Here is a 24,724-nt window from a genome sequence, read left to right as displayed (position 1 = left end):
TAAAAAGACAGTTATATCCATCTTGTACATGCAATAGCAATACAAGTTGAGTTAAACAATAAGGGTGACATAGTAATTTACCATAAAATTTTTAATCTCGACCTTCTCTCCACTCCTTTCTGTTTCTCAGCACATCCGTGCAACATAGGGCACATGCATAGCATGTATGATGGTTAGATGTACATGCATAATGATGTGAGTTGTTTCTTTTATAATAAATTTCATTTTAACCATAGGAGGTTAAATTGCTTGAGTGAATATTTATTTATTGTCTAGCACATTGCAATTTCTTTTTTATAAAAAAAAAATACTGGAATTACAACTTATCTACTTTCTTCTAATTTATTGAAATCAAAATTAAAATGTTCCATATAAGCTAATGTGATGCCGTGTTTTATTCACTTACTTTAGGGCTATCCTCCATCCATACATGAAATTCTGAAGACACAATCGCATGCTTTTTAAAAAAAAAAATGTGATATTTGATTATACTCACAATGGATAAACCACGGCATCACATAAGAGAGTATTAAAAGAATTAAAAAGGATTCTCGCTTCATCTACTGAGGCACCCTAAAAAAGGCTTGAAATAACTAATTTGCATCCATTTCCAAGAGAACAAAACGGTGCCCCATATGACTTGCAATCTACTTCCCCCAAAATAGGAGCAAAAAGCTCCGTTGCTTTGGGAGAAAACATTTCATGTAAACCTTTTGAAGTAGCTAAAAGTAAATCACGATTACCATCTCGAATCACTACCCACAAGCCCTTAACACCAAGCTGTAAGTTAATTACACCATCAACATTTAATTTAATAAAATTACATTTAATTTATTCACTTATATTTAATCAAGATTTAACCTAATTACTTATGATAAATAAGATAAAATAAGCTATAATCATTTGGTCCAACAACAACTAAGCTTCCATTTTATTGAAAAAATGTATTGAGTTCAAATTTTATCGTTGTTTGTTGGATAAAAATTAATATTGTTGACTAAATTAATAAGTTCAAATTAGTATTATTGTATTCTATAATTTTATACCCATATTTAGGATCATAACCAAAAAAAGTGTGGGCCTGAAAACTTGCCCGAAAAAGTTTGAGTGACAACCTACGTTGGGCTTGGCTTTGGTATACGTAATGTGAATTTTATTTTATTATAGTCTAAACTAGGGTCTAGCGAAATCTATTGAATACGTAACGTGAATTTTTATTTTTATTTTTAATACACGTGAATTTTAACATTAACCAACTTGCAAAACCTATTGATAAAGAAAGTTAGCAAATCATTTCATTTCCGTCACACAATGCAAATCAAGCGACGTTTCCAAAAGGTAACTTAAACTGACGGCAGATATCCTATCGGATGCATACAACAATTTCACACCTGATAAAGGCCCAAGCTATCCCAAAAGAAGTAGACCCCATTATGCGGACGCGCCATACCGCTTACGTGTACACACCTCGCCATAAGAATTCTCCACGGTGACCCCACTGCCTTGGCCACTAAGGAAAAAAGCACCATATCCTCTCTGTCTCTTTTCTCTCCCTCTCCTTCTATCTTTCTGCAAATCGTAAGCGATGCAAGAACCAGAGCTTCACGATCTCTCCGACGACGCCGATTACGCTGCGTCACAGCAACACGTAAGCATTTCTGCGGAAACGCAAACTTTAATTTCATCATTTGGGAGTTCTTTACGATAATTAGTTAGGATTTATTTGGTTTAGGGCTCGGCGAGCATGATGCGAAGCGATAGTGGGAAACACAGCTCGTCGAGCGAGCACGATGGCGCCGAGGTGGTTTACTTGAAAGATAATGTTACCATCCACCCAACTCAGTTTGCCTCGGAGAGGATTAGTGGAAGATTGAGGCTAATCAAGCAAGGCTCGTCTCTATTCATGGTAATATTAATTAATTAATCAATTAAATTAATCTTGATCGTTTGATTACTAGTGTATTTATTAATATTTTAAAGAATTATTAACGTGTTTGGTTCGCTGTAATTTGTAGACATGGATTCCATACAAAGGGCAAAACTCGAATGCTAGGCTGACTGAGAGAGGTTCTGAAGCTAATTTTTAGACTTTAGAATTTTAATTTTAGTTCATTTATTAATGTTTTTGTTTCTTTTTCCTTTTTCTTGACTCGTGGTTTGTGTTTGTGGTGGTGTAGATAGGAATCTTTATACCATAAGAGCAGTGCCATTAACGGAGGTTCGGTCCATTCGTCGCCACACTCCGGCGCTTGGATGGCAGTACATTATTGTCGTTTTGTCTACAGGTTAAACAACCTGCACATGATTTTTAAGGCCTAATTGTATATGGTGTTGGCTACTGTTTGTTTGGTTGCTTTAGTAGACACTCTTGCTCGTGCAATAAGTAATTGGAATTATCTCTTCAGGAGCCTGTGTACATGATAATACTTACTATTTAGAGGGTAAGCCACAACGGTTGCCTAGTTGGTGTGCCCAATGTTCCCAATGTGGTGTGATCCCAATCCGTATGACCAATGTGGAAGTAGATATATTAAGTAGAGAAGTCAAATCATATTATGTTACAAAACTCCAAGTACATTTTATAATATCAGAATTTTTTTCATAGCCCAACGCTTATTTCAGATATTTCAATCTAAAAGGAAAAACTTAAGAATTTTAGATATTATCGTACTGTGTAAGAACAATTTGCGCATACAATTCAAGAAATCAACTAGATATGCTAACAAATCTTGTACATGGTCTAAGCTTAAAGGAAAGAAAAGGCATGGAATGTGTATCATCTTGGTTTTTTCTTTTATTGCAAATTAGTTTTAGCTTCACTGTATCTCATCACGTTTTTCTAAATTTAGCATCAATTTACTATTTCTGCAGCTAGTTACCTATGTTCTGTTGGTTGGTTTATTTAGGCTTATATCTAAAGCTGCATACTCTTGTATGATGTTTTGTTCATATTTGTATATGTGGTCTGAAAGGAAGTATTTTTCAGGACTCGCGTTTCCTCCTCTGTACTTCTACAATGGAGGAGTCAAAGAGTTTCTTGCTACAATAAAGCAACATGTTTTTATTGTGAGGTTGGTTATTGTAAATAGACGTTATATTTATCTGTTCTGATCTTGGTTTCTCCATCGCAAGTTAAAAATAGATAGAAGTCCATATATTGGAACTTGGAATTAAATTTTTATCCAAAAGGAAAGGTTTATGTGGAACCTCATTTCAGAATGAAGTAATCTTTATGCTTATGCAAGCGTGTGTTGTGTGCACATAAGATCGACATATCTTTGTGCTTAGTTTGTAGTACTGGTATGCCATTTTGCACATAAGTGGTGTTCCAACTGTAGGTTTATTCCACCATAGTTCGAATTTTTATTCTGTTTAACATTTCCAGGTCAGCTGATGATGCAAATGTATTTCTGGTGAATGATTTTCAAAATCCTCTCCAGGTATGCATTGTTTGAGCTAATGAAACCTCTCCTTCAAGATGAATGTCATTTTATATTACTATTTACTTCGTACCAACAATTTTTTTTTCTGCATGCCCTTAGCACACAACAATTATTATAAGGCAGTCATTTTTCATTAGTTGATAGATACATAATATTTTTGTGCAGCAAAATTGTCCTGCATCACAATGGAACATCTATTTCTCTCTCTGTGGAGGAATAGTGATCCACTTATATTAAAAATGATGAAGCGTAATAAGAGAATTTCTTAAATGCATATCATGCTTTCATTAAACATTAACCGGCTTGCCCACTCCCTAGTCTCTCCTATCATCTATTTCCAGTAACACTGTTTTGTTGACATAATAACATGATGTTCTTCATATGTTTTATGGCTTAACCTTGTAATAATGTGAAGTCTGACCAAACTGAAAGGTGGAATTGTTCTGCTCTTTATGTCTTGTCAACTATGGTCTTCTTGATGATACTGCCAAGCTGGAAACTGCAATGTTTTCTTATGATTTATTGGTTTTTTCAGAGAACTCTATCATCTTTGGAGTTGCCTAGGGCTCTTTCTGTTGCAAGTGGACAATCTACGTCCGTCTCAGTTGGCGAGACCTCTTCAGATGAAAACCAGGAGAGAACAAGTGGGGATGTTTATGAAGGAAGTATAAGCAGTTCTCAATACAATGAGAGGCAAAGACAAAGGGTTCATGATCCTGCACGAGATCTTTCAATTCATGTGTTGGAGAAGTTCTCTCTTGTGACCAAATTTGCTCGGGAAACAACTTCACAACTCTTCCGTGATAATCATAGTAATGGATATGGTGCTATAGAAAGGAGAAGTAATAACCAGTCCCCCATTGATTATCCTCAGAAGGCATCTAATGATTCAAACAAAGTCTCTGATAAAACTCCTGTTCCCCCAGATTCACTGGAGGTAATTCTTCTATTCTATCAAGTTAATTAATGCAATTTGGGAAAAATTGTTGCAATCAATGTGTTGTCAAGTCGTAAATGGACTCGATGAATTTTTTATGGCTTGCTGTTCAATAGAAGTTCACAGTTAAAATGGGGTTTTAAGATGTAATTAAAGTTTAGTCTAGCATACAATGTCCTTCTAATTATCATGCCAAGTGTAATCACTAACTTTTTTCAACTCGGCAGTTTGATAAAGTATCACTGGTATGGGGAAAAGCACGGCAGGCACCCTTGGGCTCTGATGAGGTAATGGATTTTCTTTTAGAAGATAAGTTCTTTGCTAACTTTATGATACTATATCTATTAGCCATACATCTCTGGGAGGTATGATGTGAGTTAGTTTCCTGAAATTGATTGCAAGTCTTGCAGATTTATGATGTTCCTGCATAAATTTACTAGAGTTGGTTTCACTAGTAATATATGTGTTGTGTTCTACTTTTTGGAATTCCATGATGTGCTGCATATTGTATTTTTTAAAAGTCTTGATGCCACATTGACAATTTTAACCTGGGTATCAGGTTCCCATTACTTATGAGATTTGGTTTGAATGAACCTTAAAGCCAGACCTGAACCAATTGGAGGTTGGGATCACGTTTTCAGATTTGAACCAATGCAGTATCCATCAAAATTAAATAAACCAGGCCCATGTGAAATTGGTTGTTTCCATTTTTGCAGATTTCCTCGTGCAACTTTTGTCGTGAATATCTAAAATGTCCCATTGATTCCATGCCTTTGGGCTATTTCTGCTAGAAATGTGTGCAAATTAGATATTACCATATTGCTTTGTGTAAGTTTCACTTATTTTTGCAGTGGAAAACCTTCTTGGATTATGAAGGGAGGATCATGGACTCTGAAGCTTTACGAAAGAGAATATTTTATGGGGGAGTTGAGCATGAATTACGGAACGAGGTTCGTATACTGTTGTATGTTGGGTATTATGAGCTAAGTGATTTTTTTTTTAATATGCATTTTTCTTATTAGTATTCTTAATTATGATGTAGGTCTGGCCGTTCTTGTTGGGATACCATGCATATGATTCAACAGAGGCTGAGAGGGAATACCTTAGGGCTGTTAAGAAGTCAGAGTTTGAGACCATAAAGAAGCAATGGCAGGTATGTAATATCATTATTGTAATTTTATCCACTGACGCACACACTGTCTCTCTCTCTCCCTCTCTCACGCACAAACATCACAACTTTCATGAGTAGCTTGATTAGGTGGTGTAACATATGTATTTGTATTTTCCTCTGCAGAGTATCTCCCCAGAGCAGGCCAAACGATTTACAAAATTCAGGGAGAGAAAAGGCCTGATTGAGAAAGATGTGGTATCATGAAACTTGCAGAATTTATTTTGATCTTTCATATTCACTTATGAATTAACAGTACAGTTTTTAAGTCAAACTGTTAACTGTGTTCTAATTTTCTTAAGGTGAGGACTGACAGATCTCTCTCCTTCTATGACGGTGATGATAATCCAAATGTGAACCTGTTACGTGATATACTGTTAACATACTCATTTTACAACTTTGATCTTGGTTACTGTCAGGTGATTACTTCTTGTGCCCAGTGGATTCTTGCTGCAGTTGGCTGCATAGAATTTCTTTACATTTATGCAAAACACAATAAGCTGAAGTAAAATACCATTGTACAATGTTATCATCAAAATGTAGTTTGGATAGTTCATGATATATTGTGTTGATCATCTTCCTGTCCCTTGTGGTCATGTTTTAAATAATGAACTCCTAATTTTTAGTTGTCGTAATATGTTACTTCATAGCCCAGTTCAATCAGAGCTGCTGTGTTCCTTGTATTCATTATATATATCTTTCTTTTGTCTTGCAGGGCATGAGTGATCTTCTGTCCCCAATATTGTTTGTAATGGAGGATGAGTCAGACACATTTTGGTGTTTTGTTTCACTGATGGAGCGTCTTGGGCCCAATTTTAACCGGGACCAAAATGGCATGCACTCTCAACTTTTTGCAATAACTAAGGTCTCTCTCTCTCTCTCTCTCTCTCTCTCTCTCTCTCTTGTACATGCCATCATGTTATGTGATGGAAACATTGGATAGCACAACAAGCAATCTGCATAAATTGTGTAGCAAAACTTTGATGCCAGTTATTAGACATGAAGATTTGGTGGCTTGGTCATCTATTTACCTTACATTTGTTTTGCCAGGCAGCAATAGTAGTTCTGTGTCCTTAATTAATTCTAAATCATTGTTGTTGCAGTTGGTGGAGTTGTTAGACATTCCGCTGCACAATCACTTTACACAGCATGACTGCTTGAATTACTTCTTTTGTTTCCGCTGGGTTCTAATACAATTTAAAAGGTCTGGTTCCTTGATCTACTAGTTGATTATTTAGTGTTCCGCATTCTGTTTAATCAATGTACATATGTGTATGTATATGCTTGGGGGGGTTACTGTATAGTTGATTATTACTACACAATGTTACTGTATTTTACTTTTGCTCCCTGTTTCCTAATAGAGTTTCATCACACATCTTTAGGGAGTTTGAATTCGACAAAACAATGCGGTTGTGGGAGGTATTGTGGGCGCATTATCCGTCTGAGCACCTGCACCTGTATGTGTGTGTTGCGATATTGAAGCGACACCGTAGTAAGATAATCGGGGAGCAGATGGACTTTGACACTCTATTGAAGTTCATTAATGAGCTGAGTGGTCATATAGATCTTGATGCAGTTGTGAGGGATGCGGAGGCTCTGTGTATATGTGCTGGTGAGAATGGTGCTGCTTGCATTCCACCTGGAACTCCACCCTCATTGCCTGTTGATGATGATGGTTTATTATTGTATTCTCAACAGGAACTAGACGACGTATTGTAAATGAATGTATTCCCAATTCCCATTCCCCCATTCCCATTCCAGGGAGGAAAGGATTGGATTTATCAACTTTAAACTTGGACATAGAAATCAAACTATTGCTTTAGACAATTAGCTTATTTTTCGTATTTGTCGGTTTACCTGCATCAGTGATTTTTACAATATATCATGTCAATTCTTATGATACAATCATCAATTGGCCAAATTTTTATTATTTATTTTTAATTTAGTACCGGATTTACTTGTGATTTGTTGTGAGTATTACTATTGAGTCAAGTCAACTGTGAAGTTTTGTACCATACGACTACGAGTCGAGTTGAAAAGTTGATTCATTAGTTGAGAGAAATCAAAGCTCGAAGGCCTCGAACTCTTTTTAAATTTCATCCATGTGATGTGCGGGTAATTCAATTCTACCGAGCCTGCCTGCCTGGGGTACATGTTAGGTGTATGATATCTTCAGAAATTATCAAAAATAGGGCACTTTACTTGCCAAAAGAAAAATAGGGGACTGACTGTTCTGTTTGATTCAGATTTTGTGCGAAGATCTGCCTCGTTAATATATTGTTTGCATTTTCAACCAAAAAAAAAAAAGTTAGAGAAAGAAAGAGGGATCGATTATGAGTCGTGAGAGTGCATCCTGAGAAAAACAAGCACTAGATACTTAAGCTAGCTCGATATATATATAACTAACGTTTAACTAATAATTATAAATAACAGCCTCTACTCCCAAGTATACAAGTGCTCTTATTTAATTAAATTATGATGAGGAGATAAGGAGGTGAGGAGATGAGGAGATGAGGTGATGAGGAGGGTCGGGCAGCTTCAATTAATATATCACCAACCTAGATGATGATCAGCACACGCTAATGGCGAAACTGATTCCATGTCAGCCGCAGTAGCAGCAGCAGACGATCCAAATGCTTCAAAGAAAAGAAAAGAATCGAAATAGGAGGAAGAGGAGGCGGCGTCGGCGGCAATCAAAGGCTCATCGTGATCAAACAGAAATGTTGCGTTCAAGTTTGTAGGCAGGTACTGCAGGCAGTCGTGGTGCGATGTGAATATTGGAGATTCTACCATGTCATTAATGTCATAGTAGTAACAGCTGGCACTAGAAGTAGGGTTTGATCCGTTTGGTTCCTGGCGATGATCATGATCATGATCAAAGTCAGTGGCGTCTTTCTTCTGAATTTGATCATGATCATCATCAGTACGATCAATACAAGTGGTGGTGGTGGTGCTGATTTTGTTCTTTTTCTTCTTATTAGTGACGATCTTGTTCAAATGGCTACTTTTTCTTTTGGGTGCAGCTGGGCAGCTCTTGTTCAAATGGGTATTCCAGTAGTTCTTCACTTCATTATCCGTTCGACCAGGAAGCCTCCCAGCAATCAATGACCATCTACAAATATATATATAGAGGTAATTAAGTACGTAGGTTAATTAATTGTTGTGATGATGATTAAAGATTAAATATAACTCACCGATTGCCAAGAAGCTTATGCATTCGGATAATGAGGTCTTGCTCCTCTTGGGACATGTGTCCACGTTTTATGTTGGGTCTCAGGTAATTCTTCCATCTCAGCCTACAGCTCTTTCCACTCCTCATCAGACCTGCATGCATATCATATATTTTATATATGCGTATGTATAACAATGAGAAATGAATTGATTGGCAAGTAAGTAAGTAAGAGGAAGTACCTGATCGCTGAGACACAGTGGCCCAATTGCCTTCACCATGAGTTTCCACGTATTTTTTGAGAATCAAGTCCTCCTCTGGCGTCCACAAGTTCTTCTTGGGCGCCTGTGCATTTGCATTTGCTGCAGCTGTTTTCCATGTCACTACTGATGATGATGATCTTTTCTTGTCCATGACCTCGCTACCTACCTACCTACCTCTATATGAAATAATAAATTTCTAAGTTAAAGAATGAAGACGTGAATGGGGTCTTTATATATGCGAAGGGTAGGAGGATCTACAAGCATGGTGTGCATGGGGGCCCTTATTTAATTTTATTCATCGATCAATAAATTCCTAGCTACTTTAGCTTTTTTCTTGAATCTTGAGTCTTGACAACCCACGACTCTCCTGTCAAAGCAAATCTGCTTCCCACTATGGCTACTTCAAATTTTGCCAAATAATTATTCAGATTCGAGAGAGAGAGAGAGAGAGAGATTCATAAAATTCAAACACGTATTCACTTAATGCGTATCACTGTTCTACGACTTGTTGTACTTGCATGCAGAAGATGATATATTGTATATACACTCACTCCCTAACAACTTATCACATTCATCAGATCGGATGCACGTACGGGTGTGATCCTCGATCACCACTTTGTCAATATCTTTAAGCTTTGCCCACGTGGGTTTGCTTTTGATTAATTACCCTTTCCCTTTTGCATGTCTCATCATTAATTTTGGGACTGAATCTAATTAAGCATTGAAATATATAATATGCAGAGGAGAGGACTGTGTTTGTCTCCACTGTAATCATGAAAATAAAGAGTTGGAATCTTTCATTATCACTTCAATTAATTTAAAAAGAAAACAATGCTAAGCTATGCTCAGTGCTCACACATGAAAAGAAAATATAAATTCCGATAAACTCAATGCCAGGCTTGCAGCCCCTAGAGAACAGGTGGGACATAATTAGTATGAAGTATTATGAAGTGATAAGAAAGGCCCCACTCTATCTCTACGAAGGAGGAGGAGGAGGGACATCTTTAAACGAGTGCCAACTTTTGCGTGAAAAATGTGGTGTCGATCTTTGTTTTTTTCTTTTCTGATTTGCTTGCTGGTATGTGCTAATAATGCAGCTAGAATTGGAAGGGGAGTAAGTGGAGGGGGGCCATGAAAGCAGAGGCAGAATGACATGACCATTCGTCTCTCAGAAAGCACATGCTCTCAACTCAACTCAACTCTTCCCTTATTATTATTTGCTTTCTGGCTAGCTAGCTATATTTGTAATTATTTCTCCTTTTTCACTTCCCTGCATTCAGTACTATTTCATTGTATTTTTGGTAACAATCATGTTGCTCATCATCATTATATAGGATGACTGGGAGCTAGCAGGGTTTCTGGCTTCAGATTTCCAAAAGCTGTTTAATGTTTTTACCACATTGGTGAATTTTTTTTTATAAAAAAAAAATTGCATATTTGGATGTAATATGTCTCGAGTCTGTATGTTTCTTTTCCTCTCATTTCTTGGTTTTAGAAACTAAAGGGTGTTTGGGAACACTTATTTTGCTCCCTCTCTCAGCTGCAATACCTGTAATTAAACTAGCAGGATATACATATAGGAAAATATATAGGAAAATCTCAGAGTTGAAAATTGAAATTGAATCAGAGGAAAACAGATAATAAGTTGATCGTGTTCCTAGACATTGCTAATAAATATATCTAGACTATAGTCAGGCAGTACGTGTACAGCACAATTATATAAGTACTTAAAGCGCAGTTCAATGGGAGTTTGGTCCTACAACATTCTGAAAGGGCTGCATTATATTCTCTCTGACACCATTTTTTTTTGGCTTTCCCATTCATTATCAGCTTGTAAAGTTCTCCACCATTTCTTGTCTTTTTGTATATAGAAAATGACAAGTTTGTGTGGACTACAATCCATAGTTTGGGTTAAATCTTCAAAATTTGGTGGATTTCCTTTATGGAGGGCCAAAGCTGCTATCAAATCTTTGTCTCTCTCTCTCTCTCTCTCTCTCTCAAAAGAATGGAATGCATATTTTCATTTGTCGTAGAAATTAAGCTGAAAAGCTATATACATTAGGTTAAATAATCATAATTAGCAATCATTTTTCTTTATGATTTCTGCAGTGCGAATGCTAACTTCAAGTTCAACGACCCCCCTAAGCCGTGCCGCACAGCACAGATTGCTAACAATTAATGTGAAGATCATGAGTAGTCTCTCAAAAGAATGGAATGCATATTTTCATTTGTCGTAGAAATTAAGCTGAAAAGCTATGTACATTCGGTTAAATAATCATAATTAGCAATCATTTTTCTTTATGATTTCTGCAGTGCGAATGCTAACTTCAAGTTCAACGACCCCCCCAAAGCCGTTCCGCACAGCACAGATTGCTAACAATTAATGTAAAGATCATGAGTCGACTTTTAGATTTATAAAACCCTGAAAAGAGTTGCACGATTTCAAGTTTTTGTTGATGCAAGCGAAGCCAGGCCAGCCATGCACAGATTTCGAAGTCACTTTTAAGCTGGCATTATACATATGCATGTTGGGGTTTTAGCTAGATTACGATTCCTTTGAGTTGAGAACATCCACTCCACTCCACCCATTATTTGCACAATGATTTTCTCCTTTTTCTCTTTTTCTCTTTACTTTCCTGGACAAATCAAATCACGCACAAATGTGATTTTTACCACTGCAAAGCCAAAGCAAAGCTCTCCAATACGAATATTCTGTTCTACCATCAAAATCCAAAACCCCACCTCCTCTTGGAGAGAGACTTTAATGTGACAAGAATAGCACTCTTTCTATCTCCTGTCAATAGCATAACGACACAACACAAGTGATAATTTTTTCACGTGTCATTGTATTATTAGTCAGAAATAGCAAAACAGTAATATCACAGTTACAACAAAGTTTTTCTTCTCTCCCGGGCCCTGGTTGCCCTGCAAAATGAGTTTTTTGGGCCAATCCAACAGCCAAAGTTTCCTCTTACAGCTATTTACCTCATTACATGACGTTCAAAAAAAAGTGTAACTTTTTGGTCACATATCCCCTATATGCAATGGAGTATCTTTCTTGGATTGAATGGATTCTTTCTTTTCAGAATGAGAATCGTGCTTGATTAATTAAAGCCCTACGTACCAATGAAAGTAGGGCTGAAATTCTTGACTTGACTTCATGCCATTAGTGGTACCGCTTTGTCTCCTAATAATTCATGGTAATTTAGTCCCTACCCCAACCACCCAAACAACGTTTTTCTTTGGCTAATCAATGAATTCATTTTCTTCAACGGAAAAGAAGCTGTAAAAGCAGCAATTCAAGTGTCATTAGAGTATAGCTCAGTTAGTTGAGCTTTTTCACCTCCATTTATGTAGACTCGAGACAGGAACAGACCTATGCTATGTACAACCTGGGCTATAGCCGAAGTTTTTTCTTTTCTTATAGTTAGTGTTAATATTTAAGCATATATAATGAAAAGTTGCTGGCATTGTTAGTGTAAAATATGCCTTTTAAACAAATAAAATAAAAATGATATGTTCTCAAATTAAATTTATATATATTTATGATCAATTCCATAAGCCTTCCTTAAGGATTTAGTCGAGTCTAAAATCTAACAGTCCAGTAAGGTAAATCTAGGCCACCCCATTTTGAAATGCTGGGTCCGTAATGAATATTTGTTTAAATCCCCACACCTAATCCTTTGTACTTTTAGAAAGAGAAAAAAAAGGTTGAGCTGCTTTTAGTATAATATACGAGTGACAGGGTTTGCCAATGAAAGCTTACACAACGTTGGGCTATGATTGTTTCGTGCAATTAAGTGGACCCAAAAAAACAATTAGGGTAGCAAAATTTTATAGTGAGAGTGCCATATATGGACCTTTTATGTGGATCTTCATATTAGCTACATGATCATTTCATTAAACTTAAGTGAAGTTACTAATCATATAGCCAATACAAAGGTCCACAATATTTATGGTACATATATGACACATTCACCATAGAACGACTCATTATTCTAAAGCAAGCAAGCATGGTTGTGGGTTGTACAGGCCCAATGGATATTTATGTGTTCTCCTCTCTCGTATCATGCGATTTTGGGCTTAAAGGTTGAAATTTCGTCAAATTTGAAACCATTCCATTAAATGGGCCTATTGGGTACTTTTGAAAACAATCCAAAAATTGGACTAGAAAATTACTGCAACCTTTTCAGAGTTGTTCTTTCATTTTTTTGGGTTGTAAAAGTAAAAGCGAGTCTCCTAACATTAACATACATTGTTTTCAGATAACGGTGAAATGGCTGCAGGACAAAATCTGATCTTGGGTTCCATACCATTAACAAGCATTTAGCATGTGGAAAATTAATGTTGATGTAGAATTAATTCCTATAATATTTGTAGACTCAAACTAAAGCAAGCTGAGTGAGTGAGGGTACTAAAAAGGTTCCATAAATAATATGTTGATGCCCCCTTGTTTTACTGTTTGCCCCGTCAGAGTCAGACAGTCACAGCAGCAATCAAGAGAGTCAAGAGGAAGAGGGCTACTCCAGTTTCAAATTTCAATGGTGTTGAACGAAATTAGGGTAATGAATGATGCTGACAGACAGACACTATATGACCAGTGGTTTGGTCGTCCACCTACTTAATTTTTGGTTTCTATCCCCCACCCGACCAACACAAGACATATTACGTTTAAGCAAGGAAACCATTTTATTTTCAAGGAAATCGAGTAAGAAAGCTTAAAGGATGCTGCCCAGGTCTCACTATTTTTGGCTTTACTTTCTACCTAAAACTAAATGTGATTATTAAAAGTGATTAAAAGTGGGGGAGGGAAGGGAAGCGTGTGGTTTGGGAGGCTATCAGAGATCAGTAATATTGCTCGTATCTAAACCGACAATGAGGACTCAAAGTCGTAGTAGCAGCAACCAACCAACCATCCACCCAATTCCCAGTTCCCAATTCCAAACAGAGAAAATGCTTTCTGAAGCAGCTGCCTGCAGCAAAATCAAAAGCACTAAGTCAAGTGGACCCTTCCTTGTGCTCAAGTTTAATAATCAACTTAATGACTTGATAAACCATATTTACTACCACCGACGTCTGCTCTTTTTCTTGATGACAAACAAATCATGTCCATTTCCTTTCGGCTTTTGCCATCATTTCGCAGTTTTAATTCGACATGAATGAAACGTAATTAAACAGTTAAAACAGTTTAAAGTGCAAGTCCAATCAACGAAGACAATCATATCCAGGAATATATATATATGCTTGATTTTATTTGGATTTACTCCTAAAAAGTTGCGATTTGTTTATTTTTTATAAGCAAAAGCAAGTCCTCATTTTCATCATATTTGAGTTTGACTAAATAATATCATCTGCAATCGGTTTGTAATTCAAGTCCTGCGTGTATCACCCAACTTCATACGTGTATTGCAATCAAAATCTAAACAATAAAGAAAGAGATATATTGGGAGGGAAGATTCATGGCCAAAAGGGTGAGAGAGAATCAAAATCTCACATTGTTTGTCACACGCTTGCTTACCTTTGATGGGAAACTTTGGTCCCGCAACGGCAACACCACAATTCAAAGTCATCATAATACAAGCAAAATATATACTTTGTCCCTTTGTCCCCACACTCACTCTCTCTCTCTCTAGTCTCTACTATATTATATTATTATAATATATATATATATATGCTTTCCAAATTCCATTTCTATAGTCATTTCATTAATCGAAACATTCAAATTTGTGAGATGATGCAAGAACATCAACGTCCACCTCATACGCGTGAAATATGTCGAAGGAGGACAGGATTTGAGATTTATTCCAGTAGAGAGAGGGGACCTCTTTGAGGGACAAAGTCTGAATGTTCTCCTTCACTAGCTTAGCCCCTCCTAGCTAGGGGACCTCTCCACCGAAAAAAAATAAAAATATCACCACCATGGCCGCCACTCAATCTTTTACAGCTTTAGTGGACGACATTTCTGTTCCACTCTTCACCGTTGAAACATTAAATCGAGTTGGATGAGATTTAGTCCAATTGACTGCGAGCTTTTACAGTTTGGGGGTTCAATTCAGCCGTCAATGTTGATGAGTTCATTAATCGGACGGTTATTAAGAACTTTCTCATTATAAGCCCTCAACACATATATAACCTCACTGCAATTGACTTGATTCAATCAGTCACAGTCTTAACCTAGTGAATTGGACCATTGGACACATGGGTTTGAACCAGCATTATGCATCTAGGGTTTCGTTGGAATCTGGATGCATGCATCATGCATGGAACTAATTAATAAATCTGCGATCAGGCAGGCAGCTAAATTGAAAATGTAGTGCTTTTGTTGGAATGTGGGGTGGCACCCTCACACGGTCACACCACACTACCATGTTTCAAATCCTTGCCTGGTTGCCTCGTGCGGGTGGCTTGGTCCAGGGTCTCGTGGGCTTGCCGGCAATCACGTGGAACCCCCCGAGGACTGTGCTTTTTCTTTCAATAATGCTGTTCAAGCCGGGACCGAGAGTGAGAATGTGACTTTACTCAAAGGAGGCAATTTTTCTATGTTGGTTTGTTGGAGCTTTGTGTACCATATAATGTAAGCTTCAACAACAACCATACATATACAAAAAAGAAAGATTTAAAAAAAAAAACACCCATAAAGCCTAAACATTACCAAAACAAAGCACATAGGGAACATATGTCTCGTCCATTTTTGTACCAACATTTGTTATATATTAATTTGTTTATCTCCTTGGTGGTTGTTTGTTGTTTGTTTTGCATCTCAAGGATTCTCTCCCAACCATGTCACTCGATCGCTATCGCAAAAGGAAACGTATGCAAATTTTTAACCAAAGAGAAACTGTCTCAATCAATTTGATTGTTTAATTTTAATTTAGATGATCTTGTCTTGTGGCCCTAAACTCATCCTGTTTCACAGAAGTCAGTATATGTTATGCACTGTGGAGGGGTGTATGTTAAATATACACCCCGAGTAACCGGAATCGTCTTCAATGGTGAGATATAAATGGATGTAAATATACATCACCACCATGGGGATGTAAAATAAAATGTATATTTACATCCCTTGCAGGCGGAACCCATCCGAGAAAAGAGAAGAAAAATGAAGAAAAGTCAACATAAAAGGCTGGAACCCACGGCTACATCCCCAAATTTACACCCCACTGTGGATGCTCTTAACACACACTTAACGTGTCAATGTGATCAACTTCAGTTTTGTATGAGTTATTGTCTGTGTTGAGTAGATTGGAGTCATTGGACCCACCTGGCTCCAGAGGTTGACTATAGTATAACGTCTCTTTTATTGACTATAGTATAATTACACGGTATAACTCGTGAATGTGTTATAATATACCATAAAATTGAAAATTTTAATTCGGTTATCGAGACGTGAACGAGTTATATTATGTGTATTTTAATATTATAAAATAAGGATGATAATTTTTTCATTCTCCTTTTGTTCACTTATATTTCTTTTTATTTTTTTTATTTTTTATTAAAAAAAAAATTGTAAATGAATAAAAAAGGAGTGAGAACTTATAATTTTGAACACAAAAGAAGAGCGAAAAATCGGTTGTCTAAAATAACTTTTCATAAATTTGATGCGGTTGTCTAAAAGAGGTGGTCTTGATTCGCGTGAGGAGCTTAGCTCTCTAAATAGTAAATGGTATAGATAAAGTGTTGGGGGTTCAGAAAGCAATGAGGGGGCGAGTTGCAGGAACAGCAGGGGCAAGTGGGTCGGCTAAAAGTGAAGCATTGACACGGACAGCCTTAGGCAATGTCCCCAGCACTGTTGTCCCATGCCCGCCCATTCCGGCCTCTTATTCACCACCCCCTTTTCCCATCCCATGTCCCCCCATCTATTTCACTCTCTCCTACTCTCTATTTTTTATTTAAATAAAATAAAACCTTCTCCTGCTCTCATGTTACATACATATATATATATAAATATTACAGCAAGAAACCCAGATCCCTTAAATCCCAAACTCTCTGTCTCTCTCTCTCTCTTTCTCTTTCTCTTTCTCATTCACACAAAGTCATCATCATCTTGTATATTTTATTGGGTAACCTTTTGTTTGTTCTTGTTGGATTTAGTTTTAGATGGAGCTTCAACTGGGTCTCGCTCTTCCAAGCAATCCAATCAAAGGCTTCGACTTAAACAACTTTGGTTACGAAGCTAGGGAAGTAGCAGCTGTTTCCAAACCTATTCATTATGACAACAAGAAACGCAGCTTTGACCAAGCTTTTGATGACCACAACAATAACACTAGTCGTTCCACTGCAGCCGTGCCTCGAACGCTGCCTTTGTTCCTTTGGAACAACAACCAACCAAACCACCACGATAACGACGACGACCCTGATAAGCACCAAGACAACAACTCCCGCTTTACCATTGTCATCAAGTACTTTTCTCTCTTTTACACCAAAATTTCGATTTTTATATACAAACGATAGTTTAAACTAGTCTAATCTATGAGAACATAGATTCAAAACTTGAATGCGAAGGGATGAGCTCACTATCCTAGCCCACTTATTTAATTCACTCTATTTTGTGTTGTTTTTTCTTCTTAACTAATCAGTTTCTTCAACATAAGTATTTACCCATGAATTAATAAGTAAACTAAAATGATCTGATAAAATGTTATTTGGTTTGGCCATAGAAATGATGGAGATGGTTTGGTAGGGTGGCCTCCCATTAAGTCATGGAGAAAGGAGGCTTGCTTCCACAACCACAACCATGGTCACGATCATCGGACGGTGTGGAATGGCTCTGGTGGTGGCAGAGGATCATCAAACCACCACCACTCTGCATTCATTAAGGTGAAGATGGAAGGAGTGGGAATAGCAAGAAAGATCGACTTAAGCCTCCATCACTCTTTCCAAACACTCGCAGACACCTTGATGGACATGTTTGACAAATGTAAGTTTTAAAGTACGTGGAAGTGACAAATGTTTGATATATATGTACTCCTGTGTTTCATTTGGGTTTTAACAACCGTGTCTGGATTGATCTGGAACAGGTCAGATGGATTCAAACAATTATAAACTCACTTACCAAGACAGAGAGGGAGACTGGCTTCTTGCTCAAGATGTTCCTTGGAGGTATATAATTAATACATCCATCATTTTTTGACACGTTGCCTAATAATGTTCAAGACAATGATGGTTAAGAAAGTAATTAAACAATATTATTGATCAGATTAGGCCTCATGGGTCTCTGTATATCTTGTGTTCTTCCTTCTTAACTCATTTTTGAATTTTGGTTCTGCAGAACTTTCATCAGATCGGTGCAACGTCTCAAATTGGTTAAGAGGAGTGATTAATGCATGCATGGGTCATCAAAATTTGACTGTTCTGCTCCGTAGACCCCAACAGGCTTCTTTCTTTCACATGTATTTTTGAATGACCAAGACTTTGCTGTGTAAAATATAGAGATATTGTGTAGAACCCCATCCTAATCACTTGTATAACTTATGGATCACCTTAATTTTCCCCGCAGTAGAAGAAACATGTTTTATTATATAAAAGTAGGAGTAGCACTCTTCTTTTTCTCCTTCCGCCAAGACCCAAGACCCAAGAATTAGAGCACTTCAAATCTAATTTTGGAAAAAATAAAATAAAATCTAGTTTTGGACTTGGTTGGGCTCTGACTATATCAAGCAGTACCTGATCGGATGGGCTAAGAGCTACTCTTAAACTGGGCTAATGTTCTAATGCCAAGCATGTGCTGCATTCGACCCACCTCGTAATGTTTTTGCCAAAACCACCGTTGTAATGTTGTGTGTGTTTGCAACAATGCCTTCACATGCATTTCATAAATAAATATTCAATTTTTTTTGGCGTTCTTTTTAATATGAATTAGCATCGTCTTATATAAGTGATATGGAGAAAAAGAGAATCCATCATGAAGTAAATATTATTAACTACTTGTGTTACAAGCCCTCCTGTAAACTAGCATATTCTTATATATAGAATAGAAGTCCTAACATAAATATGAAACCGAAAGCAAAGTTATCTTTTCTTTTTTCAAACGAAGCTAGGGGGATAAACCCCAGGAGACCAACAACTACACAACACTAATCAAACGGGGCTTCACAACCCCCAAAATGCAAAGTTGTCTTTCAATTCAAATTGTTCGTTTTATTTTAATATAATTGACTTTTCTTAATTTAAAAAAACCGAACTCTAAACTCTAAACTGTTAAGAGTTATTTAGTTATGTTTAATTAAGTTTTAATTAAATAAAATTGCTCAGAGTCCAAGTCAAGTAGGATTTCTAGTTTGTAGGAGTTGTGGTTGCGGTTGTTCATCACAATCATAAGTGTTCCGTTGTTTTAGTTTAGTTCCACAAAATCTGCATAAGTTGAGTTAGTGTTTAATGTGCAGCCTAGATTAATTATATTTAAGTTGTAATCTTGTCTAATTCAGTAAAGAGTATTTCCGGTTTTTAAGTTCAATAGCTTCAAGCTTTCAATTTCTCTTTTGAGTTCCAACATTTGGTGTCAGAGCCCTTTTACTGGGCCTAATCAAAACACAAAGCAGTAGTCTTACTCTTGCAGCAGCAAGATTAAATGGTGTCTGAAGGCAATGGTTTCGTGCAACCAACGATCCCTCGTTTCAATAGTTATTATGACTATTGGAGCATGTTGATTGAACATTTCTAACTACGGTGAACAATCTCAACCACAACTTCTACAAACTAGGAATCCTACTTGATTTGGACTATGAGTAGCTTTATTTAATTAAAACTTAATTAAACATAACTAAATAACTCTTAACATAAACAACATATCATATCATAATCCTAACTTAATACTCACCCTCCTTTGCTATTTGTAAAACCGACCTTTCGTTTATAGCAAAGAAGGGACGGGGTCGTTTTAAATAAGGGTAAATAGGTGATTTGACACGCAAGTCCATCCAGATCCAACGTGGATTCCAATAGGATATACGAAAATATCCACGTCGGTCGATCACTCCAAAGTCATCACTCATAACCAGCCACTACCATGAGTGCCGACCTTACCTTTATCACCGATTCACCTACACATTATGCTCTGAATAACCCAATAAATATGTGCCATCTGGCTCTCGACTCCAATTCCTAACACGTGTCTGCCCACCGCGAGTTGTAATTGCAAATTGTACGATGTTGCAGCTGTAGGCGATCGCTGTTCGCATGTTTTCCTAAGGCTCCGAGGTTCCACAGTTCCACTTCCTCCGGCTTCGGGTCTTCACCACTTCGTCGCACGTGACCAGCCGTGCTCCGATATTGCCTCCGAGCTTCCCTTCCTCTCTCTCGTCCCCTAAATCTCTCTCAATCTCTACAATATCTCTCTCTCTCTCTGCCTCTGAGATTCTCCGCTTCTCTTTCTCTCTTGGCGGCAATGCGTGCGCGGCAAAGTAACATTCCTCTCAGCCTCTGCAACTTCAACAAGGTCAAGCTTTTATTTTGTAAGTATCGTATTTATCATTTTTCTGTGTTTTTTTTTACTATTAATTTTCTTCTTCATAGCAAGGTGGGTTCTTTGTTGATTGATTACTTACCTCGTGAAGGTGGGTCCTTGTTTGAATGTTGTTGGTTTTCGTTTGACTCTTTAGCAAGAGAAAATGATTGCCTAAAATTTCACGTATTCAATGTTCTTCACATAAGTCATAGTATGTACAGTATAGAATTTGAAATTAGTCACAGTTTGTATCGTTCAATTTGTTTTTGAGTTAGTGGGTTTCATTCAATTTGTTTTTGGTGCTATATTGTGCTAACTGTCATGAATAATGGTTAAAGAGGCAACCACCAAACTGAGTGTTTCAGTAACCATATTAGGCTTCACATCCAAAACCTTAGAGCAATACTGCAGGGTGTCAACTTTTTTCTTTTTTTTGTTCCTACAGAGTATGTTGCTTGCATAGATATTGTCAGGCATTCCACTTAGCCTTAATTGATTTTAATTACCTTGTAATATCTTTCAAAATCTGCGGCTATAATTCCCACAGAAAGGAAAGAAGATCAAGGCATTGATTGGAATCAAGTCTGTAAAATGGGCAGAATAAAATTACCCCATGACATGAGGCTGGCATTTCTCTTTCTTCTATACCCCATCTTTTGATAAAAACAGCTCGAAAAAAAATTCCAAAACCCTTCTCAAATCTCAATTTTTGGCTCCTTTGAAAGCTGGTGTGTTGTCATAAACATCAACGCCGTGGAGTAAGTTTGTGCAACAAGTTCTAATTGATTATGTAATGGTTCTATGCGTCTGCTGCCTTCTCGATGCCTTCTTTACTTTCTGCAACATCTGTTTAGATTCTGCATAGTTACTTGAGGAATAAGACCAAAAACAAGAATTCTTCGGCAACTATTTTGTTGGGAACTTTGGATCCTCATCTGGGCTTGACCGGCCTGGTTTTGTCCTGCAATTCCTTTTGGTCCTGTTCTCTTGCATTTCTTCTGTATTATATATCGTATATTGGAGGAAGAAGACAAAGTTAAATGCTATAATATTTAACTTCATCGCTCTCTTTGTTATATATAACTTTGATATGTTGTTTTCTATGCAACTCTGTACATTTGACTTGAAAGTATTATTGGTGGTGCTAGGGTGGCAAGCAACTAATTTTACATAAGATCAGACAATAAGGGCACAGTTCTTTATCCTAGAATTAATCTTTGGAATAGAAAGTTATAGAAATTTGTTCATATCTGGAAAAACAGAAATGCTCGTTTACTTGTGTTTGAGTAAGTATATGATTAAATTGAAGTTTGATTGAGGATATGCTCCTTCCTGTTCTGGCATTCATCAAACTCTGGGTTGTAATAGCATTCATTGAACTTTTATGCAAAGTGACTTATCGCCTTATATATTATGAAGGCTGTTATTGTAGTAGCTAATCTACATATTAATTTTATGCAGGTGACCAAGGTTGTTAGAGCAATGTTTATGTTGGTAGTTGAATTGGGACAAACATGTTAAGTACTGCCCATCTTGATAATTATATTTCAAGGTATGGCAATACGATCTCTCCGCCCTACTCACAGACGAACACCACCTAAGTTCTTTTGTCTCATTCTGTTGATAATCGTGCCTACATGTATATTTGGAATCTACACAAATTACCCGAAAATTTCGTACTTCTTTCGGCCACTTTGGGACAAGCCCCCAACCCCTTTCATACGCCTGCCACACTACTATGCTGAAAATGTAACCATGGACCATCTTTGCCACCTTCATGGCTGGTCCCTACGTGCTGAACCCCGCCGTGTTTTCGATGGCATCATCTTTAGCAATGAGTTAGACATGCTCGATATTAGGTGGCATGAGCTTTATCCATATGTCACAAAATTGGTAATACTTGAGGCATATACCACTTTCACTGGCATCCCGAAGCCTCTTTTCTTTGCTACAAATTGGAGCAGATTTGCCTTTGCTGAGGAAAAAGTCGTCCATGATATATTTCCTGGCATAGTTGTACCCCATGGATCGCGTATAGACCCCTTTGAACTTGAGAAAAAGCAACGTATAGCTATGAATGCTTTACTTCGGCATGCGGGGATTTCCTATGGTGATGTACTGATAATGTCAGATACTGATGAGATCCCAAGCCCACATACTGTGAAATTACTGCAATGGTGTGACGGGATTCCATCTACAATGCATCTTGAGCTGAAGCACTACATGTATTCATTTGAGTTCCCAGTGGACTATAGTAGCTGGCGGGCTACATCCCACATCTATGGACCACGTACCTTCTATCAGCACTCTCGACAAACAAATTATTTATTTTCTGATGCAGGATGGCATTGTAGTTTTTGCTTTCGGCATATTGAAGACTTTGTGTTTAAGATGACTGCTTATAGCCATGCAGACCGTGTGAAGCGGAAAGAGTTTCTGAATTATGCAAGAATTCAAAAGCTCATTTGTCGAGGAGATGATCTTTTTGATATGTTACCTGAAGAGTACTCATTCAAGGAGTTGATTAAGAAGATGGGACCAATACCTCGTTCGACTTCTGCAGTTCATCTTCCTGCTTACTTGATAAAAAATGTAGACAAGTTTAGGTTCCTTCTCCCCGGAGGCTGTTTAAGGCCACAGGATTGAAGGTTTTGTAGGTAAGGAAAGCAATTTTTCTGATTTTAGCTTTTGATGTGCACAGGAAACTAGCTAGCCAGTATTACAATAGTGGTGGCATATGCAAGCTGAGAAAGATTTATGGTGATCCAGAACAAAACAAAGATGCTGAGAAAGATTTTACATAGTTTGTTCTTTTTTTCTGAGAAAGACCATAACTTATGACTTAGAAAAATTGAGAATGTTTTCACTTTCCAAACGAACGAATCAAATCCACACTGAACTACTGAATTGATGGGAAATCGAATATTTCCTTTTTATCCATCCCTTACATGTTGGCTTTGTTATTACTTCAGACGTCTGAAAGTGAGATTCTTGAGACAGCTTTTTCCTAGGAAAGGTGAAATGAAATATGAACTCGTCTTCTACATGGAATTTTGTATTCACCATTTTAAGGTTTCCGATTCATTTACTGGATTTTATACATTTTATACATTACGGTTCTTATTCGCTATGACCACTAAAGTTAATGAAGGCAGGCTCTCTAATGAAAGATAAGTAAAGTACATGAAACCTTAAATTCTACTAAAAAAATAGTAAAGGAACCCCTATTTAGCAAAAGTTGTGTGAAAGTGAAACTCTCACCCACCCATATTGTAATAAGTTTTTTCTTTTTATTTTTAAATGTAATATTCTAAACTGCCATAATGTACGAAAGATGATAGATCGAACTCAAGTTAAAGGAGTGTGTACATTGTCGAGGGTCGAACTTAAGTTAAAGGAATAAGTACATTGTCTTCGCCAACTATGCATGACTGCAATTTATTTAGGAATCATTCCTCAAAATTTTGTATTTGGTTTTTGTTTTCGAGGTTAAATAGGTCCTCCCAAAACTCAAGCGCTGAAGTGCGTTTTGGACCACCATCTTTTTAATTAATATTATTTATTATCATCAAGGTGGATAAATTAGTTTCGACTTTTGTGCAACCCTAGATAATCTACTTGGCATCAATTTTTAATGCAATTGGATTGGTATTTGGAAATTGGGAGGGCTCACATTTGTGCACTTCTACTTTTCATGATGCCACAACTCCAAACGAGTTTAGAGACATCATGGTATTCAGCGTTTTGAACTTGTCTTTTTAACTAAAGCGATTATATCATGCTTTCAGAAATTAACATCGAAACAAACAATCACATTTCCAAATGTGAGAATTTGAAGATAAATAAAAATAAGAAAAAACAAAAACAATGGCATCCAAATAAATAAATTATTTAATAGCATTAATCTAATAATAAAATAAATAATTTGATTTAATACTAAGGGCGCATTTGGTTAATGGGAAATAAGACTTGGAAATGGGAAATCAATTGTTTTGCCATGTTTGTTAAGTTTAGTCACGAGAAATGGTTGCCTGACACATGGGAAAGTAAGGGGGAAAGTGAAGCCTTCCTCCAAACTCGGGTTTTGTTTTCCCTCCTCATGGGAAAGCTTAGAAAAATGAGCCAATATTAAATGCACATTTTTCATGACCATTCTGTTCTCATTAACAATTTAGAATTATAATATATTATTAGATGCATTTTTTTTTTATTTAATTTAATATGCGTATTATTGAAAAATTATACAAATTTTGTTTTCCATTCTTAGTCTAAACAAACGTGAGAAATGAATCTTTGTTTTC

At 36.9% G+C, this 24,724-nt stretch overlaps 4 protein-coding genes across 5 annotated transcripts; 3 read left to right on the top strand and 1 right to left on the bottom strand.

The window, feature by feature from the left end:
- Positions 1–1,489: 1,489 nt before the first annotated feature.
- LOC110752597 (RabGAP/TBC domain-containing protein) lies at positions 1,490–7,453 on the top strand. Its single transcript, XM_021953282.2, has 15 exons — positions 1,490–1,648; positions 1,733–1,906; positions 2,016–2,067; positions 2,178–2,285; positions 2,987–3,071; positions 3,386–3,440; positions 3,979–4,380; positions 4,608–4,667; positions 5,232–5,330; positions 5,423–5,533; positions 5,675–5,746; positions 5,851–5,967; positions 6,264–6,413; positions 6,652–6,752; positions 6,931–7,453. Exons 1-15 carry the CDS (start codon positions 1,586–1,588, stop codon positions 7,265–7,267), a joined length of 1,986 nt encoding a protein of 661 aa, XP_021808974.1. The 5' UTR covers positions 1,490–1,585; the 3' UTR covers positions 7,268–7,453.
- Positions 7,454–7,941: 488 nt separating this feature from the next.
- Positions 7,942–9,229, bottom strand: LOC110752647 (transcription factor TT2-like). Its single transcript, XM_021953349.2, has 3 exons — positions 8,960–9,229; positions 8,743–8,872; positions 7,942–8,660 (listed from the first exon to the last, which is right to left on the bottom strand). The coding sequence occupies exons 1-3, from the start codon at positions 9,129–9,131 to the stop codon at positions 8,099–8,101; spliced, it is 864 nt and encodes a 287-aa protein (XP_021809041.2). The 5' UTR covers positions 9,132–9,229; the 3' UTR covers positions 7,942–8,098.
- Positions 9,230–16,859: 7,630 nt separating this feature from the next.
- On the top strand, positions 16,860–18,534 carry LOC110752627 (auxin-responsive protein IAA13). Its single transcript, XM_021953332.2, has 4 exons — positions 16,860–17,379; positions 17,638–17,897; positions 17,998–18,079; positions 18,249–18,534. Exons 1-4 carry the CDS (start codon positions 17,078–17,080, stop codon positions 18,298–18,300), a joined length of 696 nt encoding a protein of 231 aa, XP_021809024.1. The 5' UTR covers positions 16,860–17,077; the 3' UTR covers positions 18,301–18,534.
- A 1,447-nt stretch (positions 18,535–19,981) lies between these two features.
- LOC110752626 (beta-1,4-N-acetylglucosaminyltransferase family protein) lies at positions 19,982–23,363 on the top strand. 2 transcript variants are annotated; one of them, XM_021953331.2, is made up of 2 exons: positions 19,982–20,414; positions 21,885–23,363. In XM_021953331.2, the coding sequence occupies exon 2, from the start codon at positions 21,978–21,980 to the stop codon at positions 23,067–23,069; it is 1,092 nt and encodes a 363-aa protein (XP_021809023.1). In that variant the 5' UTR covers positions 19,982–20,414; positions 21,885–21,977; the 3' UTR covers positions 23,070–23,363. The 2 variants fall into 2 exon arrangements, with proteins under 2 accessions (XP_021809023.1, XP_021809021.1); XM_021953329.2 differs by having other exon boundaries at positions 19,983–20,430.
- The last annotated feature ends 1,361 nt before the right edge of the window (positions 23,364–24,724 follow it).

This window comes from Prunus avium, chromosome 7 (assembly GCF_965620075.1).
Source record: "Prunus avium chromosome 7, drPruAviu1.hap1.1, whole genome shotgun sequence".
Classification (NCBI taxonomy): domain Eukaryota; kingdom Viridiplantae; phylum Streptophyta; class Magnoliopsida; order Rosales; family Rosaceae; genus Prunus; species Prunus avium.
Note: the sequence above shows the minus strand (reverse complement) of the source record. Positions and strands in the feature narration are given on the sequence as shown.